The sequence below is a fragment of the Sarcophilus harrisii genome, chromosome 3 (assembly GCF_902635505.1).
Source record: "Sarcophilus harrisii chromosome 3, mSarHar1.11, whole genome shotgun sequence".
Classification (NCBI taxonomy): Eukaryota; Metazoa; Chordata; class Mammalia; order Dasyuromorphia; family Dasyuridae; genus Sarcophilus; species Sarcophilus harrisii.
The window spans coordinates 521,901,610-521,921,844 of NC_045428.1; the positions used below are offsets into that span (position 1 = coordinate 521,901,610).

The 20,235-nt window shown below is 35.3% G+C and overlaps 1 protein-coding gene across 1 annotated transcript in view; it reads right to left on the minus strand.

Moving 5' to 3' along the window:
• Positions 1–1,477: 1,477 nt before the first annotated feature.
• The window catches only part of EBPL (EBP like), a 36,036-nt gene continuing 17,278 nt past the window's right edge, over positions 1,478–20,235 (minus strand). The window contains exons 2-4 of the mRNA XM_031961950.1: positions 11,857–11,926; positions 3,467–3,605; positions 1,478–2,055 (exon numbers count right to left, since the gene is read on the minus strand). Of these exons, the coding sequence (XP_031817810.1) occupies positions 1,815–2,055; positions 3,467–3,605; positions 11,857–11,926 (450 nt within the window). The 3' untranslated portion in view covers positions 1,478–1,814. The remainder of the gene's footprint in view (positions 2,056–3,466; positions 3,606–11,856; positions 11,927–20,235) is intronic.

The following is a 20,235-nucleotide window of genomic DNA, read 5'->3' on the forward strand; positions in this document are numbered from 1 at the left end:
CAAACCATCCTCTTCCTCTGCCTCCAACTACTTTGAATTAATGAATAGAATCATATCTTAGATTTAGATCTTGAAGAAATCTTACAAGTCATATAGACCAAAACCCTCAATTTACAATTGAGAAAACTGAGGCTCTGAAAAATGAAGTAATTTGTTACAGTGTAAGTTCCTTGAAAATAAGAATTGTTTCATTCTTTATAGCTGTTATCTTCAGCCTGGGCATGGTGCCTGGCACATGGGTGTTTAATAGCTGTCAGTTTATTGTTCAAAGGCATTCAGGTAGCAAATAGGAGAAGTAAGATCCAAATTTATGTATACTACACCAAATTCTCCAATTCAATTCAATAAATAGAATTTTAAAATATAGTCCCTGCCCTCAAGGAACTCAGTCTTATGGCTAAAGACAACAGACAAAAGGCATGAGAGGGAGAGTATCTCTAGAGGATACCCTGAGGGTCTGGTGTTCCCAAGCAGACCGAAGACTCTAAAAGGCTTTTGGAGGAGTTAAATCCTTTGAGGTTCTAGTTCTTTAATAAGAAAAGAGAAACAATTGAGGGTAAATTGAGAAGGGATTAAGTATCAAAACCTGAGGTGATGAGATTTCAGGTGATCAATTTATCCTTCAACTATCCTCCAATTTCATGTCTGTGCACGCGTTCCCACGTAAGGGTGAAATGTGAGCTGTCAGATCACCCTTGGAGCCATCAGGAAAACTATGGGTAGGAGGAGGAAATTCACCATAGGGGAAGGTCTGAATCCAAATCCAAATTAAATTTGCATAATTCAAAAGCCGAGCTAGTAGAGAACAAAATCCTAAGGGACAGATGGGAAGCAAGGAGAATTCAATCTGATACTAGATCAATAGGAAAGATATAGGGGAATGCTGTTAAACTGATTATAGTTCAACTTAATTGACCAAAACCATGGTCTTTTGTGATATGATTCTCAGAGGCAGCTAGGTGCAGTGGATAGAGCCACAGGCCTAGCGCAGGAAAGACCTGAATGCAGATGTGGTCTCACTCTGTCTCCCTCAGTTTCTTCAGCTGTAAATGGAGATATAATAACATCTATCTCACAGGCTTATTGGGATGATCGATTGAGGTCCTATTTGTAAAGTGCTTAGCTCAGCCTGGCACACAGCACTGTAGATATTTAATAAATGCTAATTTCCTTCCTTTTTAAAATATACATTCTATGCCTAACCCTGTACACCAAGCTGATGTGTCAACATGGTCATGAGCCAGATCTGCTTTCCCGACTTAGTCATGCCAGTATGACCTGGGGCTTGGAGGCTGTTACCATGAACTTTCAGATTCTAACAAGCCAAAGAAATAAAAAAGTAAAAAATTGGCTTTCCCTTTTATATTTAAATTTATATTTATATAAAATTTATATTTAAATGGTGCCCACTTAAAGAATAAAGCTATTCCTAAAGAATATCCTGGGAAATAATGAGGCTTGTTTAGCTTTTGTTTTCTTTTTTTTTTTTTTTTTTTTTACTTTTTTAATTAAGGCATTAAAACATAGTAAATGAGACTCTTAACAAATCAATGTTTATTAATGTAGTACAATTAAACAGTTATTTTATGAACTTTATTATTGGCACAATTTAAATAGCATTGGTTTATCCCTATATTTGTTTTAAAAATCCCCAAACCCCAAGTCTTCTCCATATAACTGTTAAGAAAACATTCAGTTTGGAAAATGTCACTGAAAAAAAAACAACTTGATTAGGTGTTACATTTTTGCCACACAACAGTAGGCTAAAAATCACAATAATTTATAAACAAAGGATACAGTTGTGATTTGAAAATTCATCTGAATTTTTTTCCTGGCTTCATCTCCTTTTGGTGCATCTTCTTGAGTTCTATCCATGACTGCCACAATAGTAATCCTGGTATCAATACCCACACACCATTAAAAAACACCAGGTAGACCCAAAGATAAAGCCAATTGCTGGTGTTAAGGTTGGGGCTTCCAATAAGCCAATCTGGACAGAAGGTCATCCATCCCCCATACAGTTCACATACACAAAGGGTAATCTGAATGAAATGCCTGTTGAAGAGACAGGAGAAAGAAATGAGATATCTTTAAACACCTGTCCACCTTTATTAAGAGACCATTTTCTTCTTCGCCAATAATTATCGCATCAAAGTTTCTTGTTACAAACAAAACAAAACAACCCTATCTCTGGGACTGGTCCTTTCATATCCTGGAAGCAGGAGCAAAGCAGATGTCATTATTGAGGGCTTTTATGATTTCCAGAGGCAATATTTTGATAAAGGCAACCTGACCTGCCCTTTGGTAGACAGTAAGAACACAAGTGATTTAGAAGGAAGATGATTACCTATTAATTCTAATTGGATAATCTAAATGAATGAATGAATGAAAGGAAAAAAAGAATGGAAAGATGGAAGGAAGGAAGGAAGGAAGAAAGAGAGAAAGAGAGAAAGAGAGGAAGGAAGAGGAGGAAGGGAGGGAGGAAGAGAAAGAGGAAAGAGAGGAAGGAAGAGAAGGAAGGGAGGGAGGAAGAGAAGGAGGAAGGAAAGAAGGAAAAAAAAATAACCTGAGGCAAACTCTTTGGTAATTACCACCCATCTATCTACTGAATGAATAAATTTAATATTTTAATTCTTCAATTAAATACCTATATGCAAGGACCTGTTCAAAATTCTAATATGTGGGACATTCTAAAAATCTTAGTGAAGTTTTAAGTCATTAAAGCTTATTAAAGTATATTTTTAAAAAATGACCAAATCTCTGCTCATTTAGCACCACTATTAGGAGGACCATTATTAGGAGTAATCTTCAGGGCTATGCACATGATTGTATTCCTTTTATCCTGGGGAGAAGAAAAAGGAGACTTAAAGGAAATTAAAAATGCCAACAAAAGCCTCTCTTCTTTACCATAGAACAATATATACTCAGATTTTTGTTTGTGACTGTTATTAACAAGGTTTATTTTGACTCCTCAAAGACAACATTCTAGGCTAGTTTAAAAAAGAAAAACAAAACAATACAAACAAAAAACTCCAAATCAAAAAATCATCCAATGCTTTTAGGAAAGACTGCTCACTTTACACTGCACATCAAATTCAAAATGAATGACATGAACATAATTTACTTTTATGCCAGCTGGAATAGGATTGTGCTATAGGTACTGGAGAAGATTCAGCAGAAATGCCTCTTATTTGCTTTAAAATATTGGTTGGAAACTGATGCAGACTCCTGCTCTCTTGTGGATAATCCCCAAAGCCTACAATTAGATTGCCACCTGGGATCACATTTTTCTCAGTCTTGACTTTGAACAGCTTGAAATTATCCTGATGGCCACAACGTCACGTAACCAAGATTGCAGAGTTTTCTTTCGTGTGCTATTTTCCTTCTAGCTACTTATTTTACCCAGCTCACCCAGGTTACATTATCAGATACTTGATTTTGAAAAGGACTAACTACCAACACTTACCGATAGTACTTCTCTTTTATTATGGCATAAATGAGAAGCAAGGCTAGCAATCCATCTAGAACAACAGTCAGCATCTCCAGGGATACAATGGTAGGATCCGAATGAAGCCATCTTGCATCTGCTTTGCCATATTCTTTCCCTAAAATGATGAAATGATTTCTTACTTAGCATGTTATTAATTCTGCTACATCAGCTTGAATGACCTTTGTTTCTCAGGGAATATTCCAACAATTCTCCCTTTTTTCTCTTCAGAATGTTCTGGTGGAAAGAGACAAAACTCTTGAGCTAAAACCAGAAAAAAAGCTTCTTGGAATTAGGAAACTCACTCATTTTCACATTTTATATTTGTATGGTTCTTAATCTTTTCCAAAATTATTATATATATACATATATATATATTAGATTTTATATATATATTAAATTTTCCTATCTCTCTTCCCCTCAATTAATTGCAACTACAGTGGAATTCTAAATTAATTCATGGGACAGATTGCCTTTTAAAAAAGGACAATCTAAGGAAAAGCGGTAAAAATCAGTATAGCCTTTAATACCTATCTTTAACATATTTGAATTCTTTACCTCAATATTTGTTTCAGTGAGAAATTTGCGTGCAGAATTTAGAGATGAGAAATCATAGGCAAATATCTTTATTTGATAACAATTCCTGTTCAGTGGAGGGGATATTCTATTCAGAGAAAGTGGTAGGGGGTAGAGGAAGAGTTAAGGACCATCAATATGCCTCGACACAATATAACAACAAGAGACAAAGAGGATATTTCAGCCCTGTCACCAGTACGGAGAATTCATTAACAATAGCTGTGGCCTGGAGTATCACTTATATTGATGCTGCAGGGAGTAAGGGTCTGTATCCATTAAGACCTATTCTCAGAATGATTCCTCCTCGACCATATAATGAGATCATAAAATCTTCTTAGAGATGCTCTGATGGCAACATACTGGTAATATCATCCTTCTCTCCTGTAAAGCTGTTCTATTTCTATTTAGAAAAGGCCTGAGTGCCCCAAATTAGCTACATATCTCATCTGTATAGCAAGACTTGAGTTCTCATAATGGACAGAGGAACTATTCTCTAGGGTTCAAGGGCAAAGAAAGTTTCTAATGAAAAGGCTGCCCTCAGAGAGAAGTAGGAGTAACTATTTAATGAAATAAAACAAAACATAAAGACATCATGTTAAGAAGAGACTTATAAAAGTCCAGAAATAAAGAGCAAGATAGGCTGAGGGTCATTCAGACTGGCAGTAGCTAGCCATTTGGGATTTCCTATATCTCGATATCCATTCATCTATCTGATATACATATAGATAGATAGATAGATAGATATAGATGTATGTAAAAGTGCAGGATTAAAACTATATTTTGTTTTGCTGAATTAACAAATGATGCATACAGAGGTCCAGAATAAATAAAGATACAAAAATATATAAATATATAAATGTGTGTATATAGATAGAGGTTCTATATATTATATATACGCATGTGTATATATGTAGTATTCAGATAAGTAGGTGGTTTAGTGGATAGAGTGCTGGACCTGGAGTGAGGAATACATGAATTCAAATCTGGCTGTAAATAGTAATAATATTTATATAATGCTTACTATGTGCCAAGCACTGTGCTAAGCACTTTATAATTATTTCATTTGGTCCTCATAGCAATCCTGGAAGGTGGGTGCTATTATTATTCCTATTTTATAGACAAGGAAACTGAGGCAAAGAGAAATTAAGCAACTTGCCCAGCATCACACAACCAGCAAAGTGCCTGAAGCTAGATTTGAACTCAGTCTTCCTAACTACATGCCTGATATTATCCATTGCCCTACCCAGTTGGCCACAATATGTATGTGTATGTATGTAGGAACATCATAAGCATCTCCTAAAGGGCAATGGAAGACACTCTTTAAGTAGGCTGCCCTGTTGGTATTGTTTTAATTAATGATTTGTGCCTATTAAGTGCTATAACAGGCATGGGGCATTTACAACTGAAAAGGGAAGTAAGACTTGTTAAGTATTAAAAACAAGGAATCAATAGAGATGATGTTGCCTTGACATTCAGAAAGTATTTAAAAGGAAAGCCTTCAGGGTGATGAGTGAGTGCTCTATGGAATATTCATGGAAACTCAGTGAAAATTTTCAAAAGATGGGGCAACATGAATGAATAATATATGACATATAACAATGAAGTGACCTCATCAATGAAATCATACTACAGTTGAAGAACAAAAAAATATAGGTTCTTCATTCACTAGCTTTAGGGTTCAGTATTTAGAAAAATGACACCAAAATTAAATGCAAAAAAATGCTTATATAGAGACATAAGCAGATTTTACATCTTGAAAATTGGAATGATCCATCATTCATAATGGAACAAATTATTTTTTAACTTAACTGAACTTTTGCTTTTGAATATTTTATTTTTTCCAATTATATATAAAAACAATTTAAGCATTAATTTTTAAAAATCTGAATTCTCTCCTTTCCCTCCCCCTCCTTAAGAAGGTAAGCAATTTGATATAGATTATACATGAGCAATTATGAAAAATATATTTCCATGTTATAAAATGTCATATCATGTTATAAAAGAAAACATAGACCAAAAAAAAAAAAAGCTACCAAAAGAAAAATCATATGCTTTGATCTGCATTCAGACTCAAATGGAGTAAATTATTGATTGTATAGGGACTATATTTGTTTAATTTGGGAATTATTCAAGTCTATGACTTCTTTTTCCATTTTGTTGCCTTATTTTCTAGGCACTTCACTACTAATACCTAAAAAATAGAGACAGGAGCTACAAAAACTCTGATTAGGCAACCCCCCCCCCAAAAAAAAAATATATATATATATATTTTTGGCTATTGGTTACCAGGTTTAATGGGAGATTTGGTCTTGGATAAAAGTAGACTAATAAACTGAAGAAATATAAGACATTCATGCTACTCACTGCTATGGGAAGCTGAAGAGAAAAGCCATGTGAGTCAACAAGTGGGTCTAAAGCATTCATCTGCCCAAAGCTGTCTATTATGAGAGTTTTAAGGAGGGAGTCTGCCATAGAGCTACTAAGAGAAATGACAGAAACCTGAGGATCTTGCTTCCAAAAGGTTGTCTCCCTCCCAAGGAGGGAGAAATTAATTAGAGAATTAACTCATTAGAGAATTAGAGAAACACTTCTCTATCTTCCAGTCAAGTCAAGTCAAGGAGCATTTATTAAGTGGTACTGATAAATGGAAAGGCAAAAACCAGTCTATCTCTCGAGAAGTTTATGGTATTAAGGAGAGACAGCATATAAACAACTACTAACAAGCATACAGATACATAACAAGATATAGATACAATAAATTGGGAATAATCTCAGTGGGGAAAAGTGTAAAAAATGGAAGAAGGACTTAAAGGTAGAAGCAAAGTGAAAAAGGGTATGATGAAGCAAGGGAAATCCTAACCTGTTAGTAGGCTGGAAGGCGAAGGAATGTGACAGAGAAGGGAGGGAACAACGATGACCTCTGAATACTTTAACTTAAGTAAGAAGTAGGAAGCTTTTTGCATTGAGGGTAGATTTGGGACCTCTGGAGAAGAAGCAGTTACCTGTGAACCAAGGAGTGAAGATATAATTCTGCATAGAATAGTGGCCCAAAGAAAAGTGGATTATCATTTATTTTGTCATCACCTTCATCTCAAGATTGCTGTGAGGATCAAATCTGATGACATGGAAAGTGCTTTGCAAATGTTAAAAGTGTTATATAAGTGATAGTTATTATTATTATTATTCCAATTGTTTTGGGGTTATTGTTCTTTTCCATTTATATAGTAGTTGTCTTTGTGTATATTGTTTCCTTGACTCTAATTACATCATTCTGCATCTAAGTCTTTCTATGCTTTTCTGCATTCATCATTTTGTTGTTTCTTATAAAATAGTAATTTTCCATTATATTTATGTACTACATACATTTAGCCATTCTCTAGTCGGTGGAGGTCTACTTTGTTTCCAGTTCTTTGCTGAAACAAAAATTGCTACAATAAGTAATAAATACAACATGTAGGGGGACTTTCTTATCATGAATTCCCTTCTTGAGGTATATGCATAGAAACGATTTCTCTGGCAAAAGGCATGGACATTTTAATCACTTTGAATAATTCTAAATTTTAGAGATTTTTAATCTGGGAATCTGCAAACTTGTTTTAAAAAATATTTTGATAGATGTATTTCAATCTGCAAACTTGTTTTAAAAAATATTTTGATAGATGTATTTCAACACAATTGTATTCCTATGTATTTTATTTTATGCATTTTTTAATGTTGTTATTCTGAGAAGGGGTCCAAAGATTTCACCATTTGCCAAAGGGGTTTATGACACAAAAAATGTTATGAACCCCTGCATTAGAAGAAGAAATGAGTAAGATGGTTGGGGACTCCATTCTAAGAAGTAATATGCTTATTTCAAATTAGTAACTGAAAGTCTGTTGCCTTCCAGGGCATGAAAAATTGTCCCCCAAAACTTGTTACATCACTAGGACTGGATAAATGAACTTTGTTTTGATTCTTGGAAAAAGTCTAAAACACATTATTAAAGAAGGAGGTGCACCTCCAGAAATGTGACAATAATTCATCAGGATATTATTAAATGTTTGTGAGCTCTTTTTTAATGGGATAGAGCCAGGGTTTGTTCCTTGATGCAGCCTGGACAAAGGGAAAAGAATACCCCCTACAAGGCAGGTCAACAGAGGCAAGAAGGCCAGAGTTCTAGGGTCGAAGAACAGAGAGGAGAGATAAGGAAGAATGAAAGCCAGAAAGGGTCATGACTCTCAGTAGGAAGTCTGGGATTGTGGCTTTTCTTTGGTCACTAGGACTCCCCCCACTATGGCTGATGCGACCTTTAAACTCAACTTGTGCTGGCAAGAGGGGGAAAAAAAAAGCTGAGCTAGTCAACTACAATTCATCCTTTGTTACTGATGTAAATTGATTTTTAAGCCTCAGAGAATCTATTCTTCTTGAATATATGATTCCTAGCCAGAGATCTAGTTGAAGGGAAGAATGAAATTTAAGTGAATTCAACAAAAGTTTATTGAGTACTTACAATGTGCAGAGCGCTGTATGCTACTCAAAAGTTTGATTAAGACATGGCCTCTGTGTCTATGGAATTACAAAGGCGAGGACGAGTATTGGTTGGAATAATGACTGCAGTATTTCTTATCTGGGGGGGGGGGGAGAGAATGTTCTCACACAGGTGGTAGAGCCTAGGCTGTTAAGGAAGAATCCTATTAAATCATATAAGAGAATGCAAAATCTAAAAGAGATCACACTAGATGAAAAGAAGTTTTAATACTAGTGGTTAGTGGCATGAAATTGGCTTTTCACAAGCTGCTACTGTTCTTTTATAAAGCCAGTACAGTACGGAGCACAGATCAACTTTATTAGCTGTAATTCTGATGAACTAAGATTTTGAGAATCTAAGGAAAAAAAAAGAATGGGGGGGGAGGGGTAAGAGGAAGTATAGAGTTGTAGAAAGCTAGAGCTTGAAATCAGGAAGAAAAGGATCCAAATTCTGCTTCAGGCATTTATTACATGTCTGAACTTTGGTAAGTCATTTAATTTCTCTGGGGCTCAGTTTTTTGATCTAAAATGAGGACAAAAATAGTATCTACTAGTTAGGGTTGTTATAAGGATAATCTGTGGTAACACGTTTGTATTAACGTGCAAAGTGCTTTGTAGACCTTAAAGCACTATAAAAATGCCTTACAAAAATGTTATTATTAAACTAGTACACATATCTATCTGCATTATAAACATTTTTTAAAAAATCTCAAAATTTTACATATATATATGTAATATAAATAAATAAATATCCAAAGCTATATGGTTTACTTAACACTCTGAAGTCACCAGCATTTTGCTGGAATGTATGCTCCCTCCACTGATAAAGATCTTAACTTTTCTAATTAGGAGACCGCTATGGACAACTTTCTGGTAAAAAGTCTCTTAGGACTTAGAGAACTTCATCCTAAGAAAATAATATAAGCTTATATCTGTATATGGTATAAATACTTCAAAATGAAAGCTGATCAATAATAAAATGAATAAAATGAAGAATCTATTCAGACTGCTTGGTAAAGATTCTTTTTTGAGAACTTCTGGGAAAAGTGAAAAACAGTTTGGTAGAAATTTGATTTAGACCAATATCTTAAACCATACTTTTCAATAAGCTCAAAAAGGATAAGCAATGGACTCATATGAAAGAGTGTTTCAAATCATTATTAATCAGAGAAATGCAAATTAAGACAACTCTGAGATACCACTACACACCTGTCAGATTGGCTAAGATGACAGGAAAAAATAATGATGAGTGTTGGAGGGGATGCGGGAAAACTGGGACACTGATACATTTGGTTGGTGGAGCTGTGAACGAATCCAACCATTCTGGAGAGCAATCTGGAATTATGCCCAACAAGTTATCAAACTGTGCATACCCTTTGACCCAGCAGTGTTTCTACTGGGCTTATACCCCAAGGAGATATTAAAGAAGGGAAAGGGACCAGTATGTGCCAAAATGTTTGTGGCAGCCCTGTTTGTAGTGGCTAGAAGCTGGAAACTGAGCGGATGCCCATCAATTGGAGAATGGTTGGGTAAATTGTGGTATATGAATGTTATGGAATATTATTGTTCTGTAAGAAACGACCAGCAAGATGAATACAGAGATGCTTGGAGAGAATTACATGAACTGATGCTAAGTGAAATGAGCAGAACCAAGAGATCATTATATACGTCAATAACGATACTGTATGAAGATGTAATCTGATGGAAATGGATTTCTTTGACAAAGAGACCTAATTCAGTTTCAATTGATCAATGATGGACAGAAGCAGCTACACCCAAAGAAAAAAACACTGGGAAATGAATGTAAACTGTTTGCATTTTTGTTTTTCTTCCCGGGTTATTTCTACCTTCTGAATCCAATTCTCCCTGTGCAACAAGAAAACTGTTTGGATCTGCACACATACATTATATATCTAGGATATACTAGGACATATTCAACATATATAGGACTACTTGCCATCTAGGGGAGGGGGTGGAGGGTGGGAGGGAAAATCGACAGAAGTGAGTGCAAGGGATAATGTTGTAAAAAAAATTACCCTGGCATGGATTCTGTCAATAAAAAGTTACTATAATTAAAAAAAAAAAAAAAAAAAAAAAGGATAAGCAATGGAAGGAGATATATCTTGTACAATTAAAATTAAGGGATAATTCTTAACCAAATAAACTTCAGAGGTAATCTTAAAACATGACACAATTTCAATTTAATTCATTTCAAAAGCTTTTGCATGAACAAAATCAGTGCTGCTGGAGGAAGAGGAGAAGCTGCTAAAAGTATGACAAAAAGGAACACTAACCAAGATACATAGGGATTACACAGTCAAATCTTGTCATTCATGGTAGTCATTTGTGAAGTAACAAACACTATTCCTAGGGGAAATACAAGGTTAAGTTCCTGTGAGTAAGCCTGTGGTCACATTTACTTTAGCACATTTTATAGTAGCCTCACATACAGATTAGAAAATTTCTACATCCTTCTTAATGTACTGTATTGCTGATCCATTAATACTGAATTCATGGCCAACTATACTATAACTCATTTCCAACTGATGCTTGTCTAACACACTTTTTTTCTTTATGTGGTACATCATAGCCTTCCTGTGCTTTGGAACTCTAAGCAACACTTCAATTCTACACTTGGAGGCAATTTTAAACAACAAAACCTGCTCTCCCCCACCCCACCCAAAAAGTACAAAAATGAAAAAAAAAAAAAGCATGGCAATCAATGGATGACAAAAAAACACAAATGTATAGCATGAGAGCAGAGATGAGAAGACAGAGCATTTCCTTGTAATACATGATGTTCCCACATCAGGTGGGAACATGAGTGTTGCCATTCTATACATCTGTAAAAGCATCTTTATCTATATATCTATCTATTATCTAGAGCCAGGAAAATTATTTATATAATAACTTAAAAGAAAATCACACTGAAAGATTTCAGCACTATTAATTAATGCAGTGACCAATCATGACTTCAGAGAACTGATAATGAAGCATATAATGTAGGTGTAGAATCAGACATATGGGCTGGCAAAGACAGTGTGTTAATTTGTTTTGCTTAACTACTGCTTGGTTACAAGACAGGGTTCTGAGGATGGGATGGGAGGTGTGTACAGTATGTCACTGGAAAATGATGATATAAAAAAAAGTCATTCATAAAACACCAAAAAAATCTGTTATAACTATTATCACATTTATTCTAATTGTACTTCCCAAATTCTTAATTGTACACTAAGATTATTAGGCTCCTCAAAATATTGCAAAATTCAAATAAAAAAACTTACATAGTGAAGCAATTATGCCATCCGAGTCTGCCACACTTCCTACTAAAGACAAGTAGACGAAAGGACCCTCCTAAAAAAAAAAAAAAAAAAGGAAAACAACAGAACATTTACTATTATTTCACTAAATCATCTCACAAAATTATATCTATACCTCATGAGTCCATACCCTCATCAAGTCTTCCTGCATAATGTCATTGCAAGTTAACTATGCCATTGCAGGGAACATTATCCTTGAATACATAGTGTTCATCGCAGAATTTTCAGAGATACACCTGAATTATGAGATAGAGACATTCCTGAAGAGTCACATGCAAAGTCAGGTATATAACTGAATGTTTTTTCTCATTGGTTTATACCATAAAAATAAAAAACGTTCTTATGGGAAATAAAAGACAACACAATCAGCAATGAAAGAAGTAAACATTGCTAGCAAAGAAGCAGCAATGTTTTCACCATGTAGTAGCTGTCTATTGGCAACATGGTCAGTCAATCATTAAATGTTTATTAAGCACCTACCATATGCCAGTCAAGAGGGCAGCTAGGTGGCTAAATGAATACAGTGCTGGGCATGGAGTCAGGAAGACCTGAGTTCAAATGCACCCTCAGATACTCACTATGTGATTCTGGACCAGTCACTTAATCTCTGTTTGCCTTAATCCACTGGAGAAAGAAATGGCAAGACACTCCAGTATCTTTGCCAAGAAAATTCTCTGGACTGTATGGTCCATGGGGTGATGAAGAGTTGGACATGATTCAACAACAACAAACAAAAATGACATGCCAGTCACTGTGCTAAGCTCTAAAAATACAAAGAAAGAGAAAAAAACGTTCCTGATCTCATGAAGTTTCCAATCTGATGGAGGAACAACACATAAAAAGGAGCTAAAAAGTGGGAGGTTAGGAGGATACTCATTGTGAGGGCATGATGAATCCAGAGTGTAGCTGGATGGAAAATGAAAGAATGGCTGTGCTGGGTGTCTACCTCGAATGGAGGAAAATTCCTTTTATATATTCTACATTTCAGTCAAAGTGGTTAGAATTTGTTATTCTTTGCACATGACATTTTTCCATCTCTTTCTGAATCTCTGTACAGACTTCTCCCCAGGCCTCAGTCTTTCTTTTTTCTCACTTCCACCTTTCAGAATACCTAACTCCTTTTAAGGTTCATCTCAAGTATCACCTCCCACATGAGGCTCTTCCTGATGCCCTGAGTTGTTAACTCTCCACCCCATATTCCTTATGTAGATTTACTTTATATTTTACACTTACTTATCTATGTCCATGTGAATTGTTTAAGACAACTCTAAGGTCCGTAAAGTATAATTCTTATTTTTTATAATAAAAGAGATGATTGCACGTGAAAATATAAATCTATTATGTATAATTTGCTATTCCTTTAAAATATATGACAAAGTTATTGTGTAAATTTGTTTTTTCTCCCTACCCTCCCCTACTTCCCATTCTAGAGATGGCTACCATTATGTACACATACAAATACACACACATAAATATATATAATGTATATAAAATGATTGTATACTTATTTATCATTTTTTCTTTGGGATCATATAATATTATGATATATTCTTTAAAGAGAAGAAATCTGAAACTCAGATATTAAAAGACTTATACAGGAATATGGGACTAATAAGTCATGTGTAAGTAATGTCTTGTTGCTCTAGACTATGCTTCTCCTACCTTCCAGCACGTCAGGACCTCTCTATGAAAAGCATCTTGCTATGTATCATGCAATTACATATGTTCATTCCTTCCCCTCTTGTTCTGGGAATAATAATCAAATAAGTGGTACCACTGGTACTTAAATAGGAGTCACTACTAACTGCCTTATGGCACGCCTCACTATCCCTTTGACTGCTAGACCCAAAACTTCTTCCCCTGGCTACTACTTTCTCATATGTCAAATCAACAAGCATTTGTTAATTGCTTACTATGTGCCAGCTACTATGCAAAGTGCTAGAAATAGAAATGCAAGAGAAAGATAGTCCCTACAAAGGGGTTTATTTTATAGAGAGAACCCAAGAGAATCAGGAATGCAGCCTGGAGAAGGAAGATAGGGTAAGGCTAGGCCTTCTCTTGAAAATGGAGGTCCTGTGGCTCTCTTCAACAATGAGATGATCCAAACCAGTTCCAATTGTTCAGTAATGAAGAGAACCAGATACACCCAGAGAGAGAACTGTGGGAACTGAGTGTGGACCACAGCACAGCATTTCCACTTTTTCTGTTATTGTCCGCTTGCATTTTTGTTTTCCTTCTCAAGTTTTTTTTACCTTCTTTCTAGATCCGATCTTTCTTGAGCGGCAAGATAACGGTATAAATATGTATACATATATTGTATTTAACATATGCTTTAACATATTTAACATATATTGGACAAGCTGCCAGCTAAGGGAGGGGATGGGGGGAAGAAGGGGAAAAGTTGAAACAGAAGGTTTTGCAAGGGTCAATGTTGAAAAACTATCCATGCATATATCTTGTCAATAAAAAGCTATAATAATAATAAAAAAAAAATGGAGGGCCTGCACTAACACATTGTTGGTGAATTTGTGAATGGATCCAACCATTCTGAAGAGCAATTTGGAACTATGCTCAAAAAAGTTATCAAACTGTGCATACCCTTTGACCCAGCATTGTTTCTACTGGGCTTATATCCCAAAGAGATCTTAAAGGAAGGAAAGGGAATGTTTGTAGCAGCCCTGTTTGTAGTGGTGAGAAACTGGAAACTTGAGTGGCTGCCCATCAGTTGGAGAATGGCTGAATAAGTTATGGTACATGAATGTTATGGAATATTATTGTTCTGTAAGAAATGATCAGCAGGATGATTTCAGAGAAGCCTAGAGAGACTTATGTGAACTGATGCTGACTAAAGTGAGCAGAACCATTGTACACGGCAAAATCAATATTATATGATGATCAATTTTAATGGGCGTGATTCTTTCCATCAATGAGATGATTGATGCCAGCTCCAATGATTTTGTGATGAAGAGAGCCATGTACAACCAGAGAGAGGACTGTAGGAACTGAATGTGGATCACAACATATCATTCTCACTCTTTTCATTGTTGTTCTCTTGCATTTTGTTTTCTTACTCATTTTCTTTCCTTTTTATCTGATTTTTCTTTGCAGCAAGAGAATTGTATAAATATATTTACACACTGGATTTAATGTATTATGCATTGGATTTAAAATATATTTGAACATGTATAATATATATTGGATTACTTGACATCTGGACAAGGAGAGGGGGGAAAGAAGGGAAAATCTGAAACTCAAGGCTATGCAAAGGTCAATGTTGAAAAATTATCTGTGCATGTTTTGAAAATAAAAAGCTTTAAAAATTTTATATATACATATAAAGAGAGAGAGAGAGAGAGAGAGAGAGAGAGAGAGAGAGAGAGAGAGAGAGAGATTAAAAAAAGAAAATGAAAATGGAGGTCCTGGAAGAACTTTGCCATTGGAATGATCACAGGGGCAGAGATCCTTCCAATGTTTGAGATCCAGAGCATCTAGGATAAAAAGGTTTCTAGGAAAAGTTAAGAGAATGATTGGGAAGCGTTAGGAATACAGCCTAGAAAGAAATGAATTGGTATTGTACGTCCCAAACTCCTAGAGGAATCTTGAATCCTTATTTTTAAATTTGAATCTTCAGCCTGGAGCACAGTGCTCAGCACATAGTTGGTACTTTAAAAAAATGTATATTTCTTCAGATATCAGAACCAGGACTCAAATGTAGGTCTTCTGACTTAAGGTCCGATGTGCCTACAAGAAACCTTTCATGCAATTCCTGTGTGATATAGAAAGTCATTTGCCATCTTCATACTTTAGTTTTTCTTACTGAAGCAGGGATATTGGTAACAGATGTTTATTTAACATTCCAAGATGTTCTATAAATTTTAATGAGGCAACTTCCATAAAGGTGGCTCTGATAAGATGGGTGTCCCCCTCTATAAATTTTAATGAAGCAACCTTCATAAATATGGCTCTGATAAGATGGGTGTCCCCCTCTATAAATATTAATGAGGCAACCTTCATAAAGATGGCTCTGATAAGATGGATATCCCCCTCTGAACTAGAAGGAGAGATATTTTTCCTGGATAAAAGACTTATTCTTTTAATAGACAACACTGCTCTCTTTTCTATGGAAAATAGAAAAGGGTCCACAAATATTCTTTGTCAGCTACATAAATGGCTACAAGTCTAATTCTGTTCACTTTAAAGAGACAAACACACGGCACTTCTCTCAATTTGGGGAGATGATTCAAGAGCTGAACTCTTCATAGCTCACATCATGTCACAATGTATTCCATGCAGAAGGCTTCTTGAGGAAAGCAGTGACGCAGAGCTCATATGTGTGCAATAGGCTGACGCCACATGAGGAGTGTGCATGAATCAGATCTCCCGAGGGATCAGAGGCTTTCCCGTTGGAAACAATGAATCAAATCCCATTCATTCTAGGCTATGTTTTCTGTACCTTACCCAGTAGAGAAACTCAACATGAAACAGAACAAATCATTTATAAAACTGATAGCTATCATTTAATGAGCACTTTAATATTTGCACAGTGCTTTACAAATATTACCTCATTTGATCCTCACAACAATCCTGTGAAGTGGGTCTATTGTAATTACATAGAATTTTTAAAAGGTTTGCAAAGCACTTCACATATATGAGGTTATTGGGTCCTCATGACTCTGAGGTGGGTATTATTATTATTCCCATTTTCCAGATGAGAAAACTGAGGCGGAAAGAGGTAAAGTGACTTGTTCTGCACCATACAACTCATAACTGGTCTTCCTGTCTTCAAGTCCAATGTTTTGCCCAGGATCACATAGATATATATATAAGAATGACAGTGGCCATTACAGTACTAGTGAGATTTCGAGGGATGTGGGTCGGGCATACAAAACTGATTTTGTTAAAAGCACATAGGGATGCCTATCAAAGTTACCAGAACTATTATTTAATATTCCCTGCGAGCTAGGTGTATCCCAGAAGTTACATAGAATCAAGACTAAGACATTGTCCCTGTGCACCGTTCTGATCATTTAAATTAAAAGAACACTTCCTGGCAATGAAAACTTTATTCACTAGAACATAGTTTTTCTTACACTGTGGAAACATGCATAGAATTCAGAAATACAAGGCTTCAGTGAAGATTTATGGTATTATTAAAGCTAGCTTAGTTCTATGTGGGAGAAAAAGCTTTATTCACAACATATTCAGTGCTGCTATTTTGAATAACATTTATTAAGAACCTACTATGTGCCAGACACTGTGCTAAACATCTCACAACTATCATGTCATTTGATCTACACAATAATCCTGGGAGGTTGGTGCTATTTTTTGTCCCCATCTTAAAGAGGAGGAAATCAAGGCAAATGGAGGTTAAGTCACCAGCCCAGGTTCACACAGTTATCTCTGCAACTGATTTAAATTCAGCTTTTGTTGACTCAATTCTATTCTTATTCATTGTGTCTCCTTGCTCCTTGGAAGACTATAACCCTGAGTCCAGTTTTCTGATCCAGCTTACACAGGAAATAAGGAATTGTAAGATGCTGGCATTGAAATCGCCTTTGAAGAAAATCTAATCCAAATCAAATCCTTCATTTTAGAAATAGGAAAACTGTGAAAGTAAGCCAACCACCTTGTTACTGCATGAAACATGATTTTATGATGGCAAAAGTACTGCCTAAACCTTGTAATGATTTTTCTCATGTGTAAAATGAAGGAAATGAATTAGAGCTGTTTTCTGTTTATATGAACCAAAGAGGATCTTTCAACAGAAGACTGACTAGGGGCTGAATGACCAAAACCATTGCAGGAGGAGCCCGGAAATTAGGATTTTGCAGCTTTCCACTATGCTTCTATTGCTACTTTTTAATTTAATTGCTCCAAATAAAGGAAAAACGATGAGAATTTGGATTCTCTTCACTGATCTGACTAAGGATTGAAGGACAATTATTTCAAACACACTATGACTTCTGATATCCAGCCAGGCCCCAAGACTTCACTAATCTCTATCCTGACCAAAAGTAGAGACACTTGTGCTTTATCCTCTTACATACTCTTCCTCCAATCCATCATGCATTTCTAGGGGACTAAAAATCAAATCAGTATCATTATTTATATTGTGAAAGGTGCTTCTAATCATTGGAAATCAGTGTTCAACCACCATGTGAAAGACTGTTCCAAATCACTAATAATAAAAGAAATATAAATCAAAATGACTAAGGTTTCACTATACACCCAGCAAATTAGCTAAACTAATAAAAGATGGGAATGGTCAATGCTGAAGGGCTTGTGAAGAGACAGGCACACTGAACACTACCTGGTGAAGCTGTGAAGTGGTCCAAATGTACTAGAAAGCAATTTGTGATTATGGTAAGAAATTGACTGAAATATTCATATCTTTTGATATTTAGAAATTTATTCTATTCTTTTGATAGAAATTTATTCTATTACCTGGAGAGAAAGTTGGAAAGAGTAATGGATAGAATGCTTGGCGTCAATTAGTCAGACAATCAATCTACATTTATTGAATGCTTACTGTTTAATGAATTAGGCACTGTGCTAAGCACTGGAATCAGAAAGACCTAAGTTCAAATTCTGTCTCAGACACTAGCTGTGGGACCTTGGAGAAGTGTTTCTCTCTGTGACTGAGTTTTCTCATTTATAAAATGAAGGTTTGGGAAATGATGGCTCTAAGGTTCTTTCCAGATTGATAATTATTCCAAATATTCATATAAACTCTTTGGGCCTGTCCTGTGGTAGATAGAGCATTAAGAACTCTATTGGTCTGATCAGTCATAGTTGGAAACACTTTACCTAGCCTCCAAAACAATGTCACTTTGATCCTCTTAGAGCATGAAGGACAACATATTGTATGGATAAAGAAGAGGTACTTAGGATTTGTTGATTGTCCAATTGATGCACATGAAGAAACCTCATGGTGTACATGCACTATCTGTTTGTGTTCAGGTCCAAAAATCATCTCTTCTATTATTTATTGCAAAATGATTATTGATCCTATAATACTATGAAGTAAATGATTAAAAAGAAAATTTCATCTACATACATTATTTTTATTATAGCTACTTTTTGTCACAGTGAAGTGAAAATAATTGGTCAATTAGGGAATTCAGGAATGCTGAAGTAATCTGAATTCAACGGAATATTTACATGTTATATTACTCTATATATACATTATGTTATTATATATACATATATACTATATAATATGTATATATTACTATAAACGTACACACATATTTATTATTACATACATACATATATATGTAAATGAATTAATAGAAACACAGCAAGACTTAGGAGAAATTATCAGAATAGACCTAAAATTGAGTAGGACATACAAGGCTCCTACTCCAGCCCTGAGTTTCAGAGAGCTCCCACACAGTGGAACACCCATTTCAATCCACAAAGAAGTGCTAAAAGGTGGCCAAGAGTCCCAGAAAATATTCCATGTCCATCCAACACAGTCCAAGGCTGAACTTTTTTTGCCTTTGCTGCTTTTTCCCCTTTGGTGTTAATATTTTTTCCAATTACATATAAAGATAGTTTTTAACATTCATCTATGCTACCTTTTCACTGTTAACCATCATGACTTACTTTGAAAATACAATGTATCTAGTTGAATATAGTGTAGCAGATGATAAACTTGATAATAACATAAATGCACATAAATGTGCACAGCAACAATGTATAGGCAAGAATTTTATGTGCTGCTAACTTATAGTCATAGTCAAAAACTTGGGTTTGTATGGTGGACAATATTGACAGTAATAGGACAATTTTTTTTTAACCTAAAGTAAATATTAAAACATGATGTAAACTACTTTCCTGGAATATCTGACTCTTGGTATTCCAAATGATGAGGAGTGAGAAGGACTTATACTCTTTGTCTTCCACTGGTCATGCATATTCTATAGAACTGTAAGGATGGTAGTCATATGATCTACAATAGTAATCCAAATTTAGACAATTATTTCTGCTCTATACAGTTAGATGGCTCAATGGATAGAATGCCAAACCTGAAGTCTAAGTGGCTCAGGTACTTATTAGCTGTGTGACCCATGGCAAAGTAACACTGTTTGCCTCAGTTTCCTCATAGTAAAATGAGCTGGAGAAGGAAATACCTAGTATATTTGCCAAGAAAGCTGCAAATGTCACGAAGAGTTAGACAGGACTAAACAATGCAGTTCAGTGCAATATATCTCGTGAAAAGGGTTTTGAATAGTAACTACACTACTTTTTTATTGCTGTGGGAGATATGAAATTAGCCAGTCATTTTGAAATAAATAACATGAAGAGATGATTTTTGCACCTGAACACAAAGAGATAGTG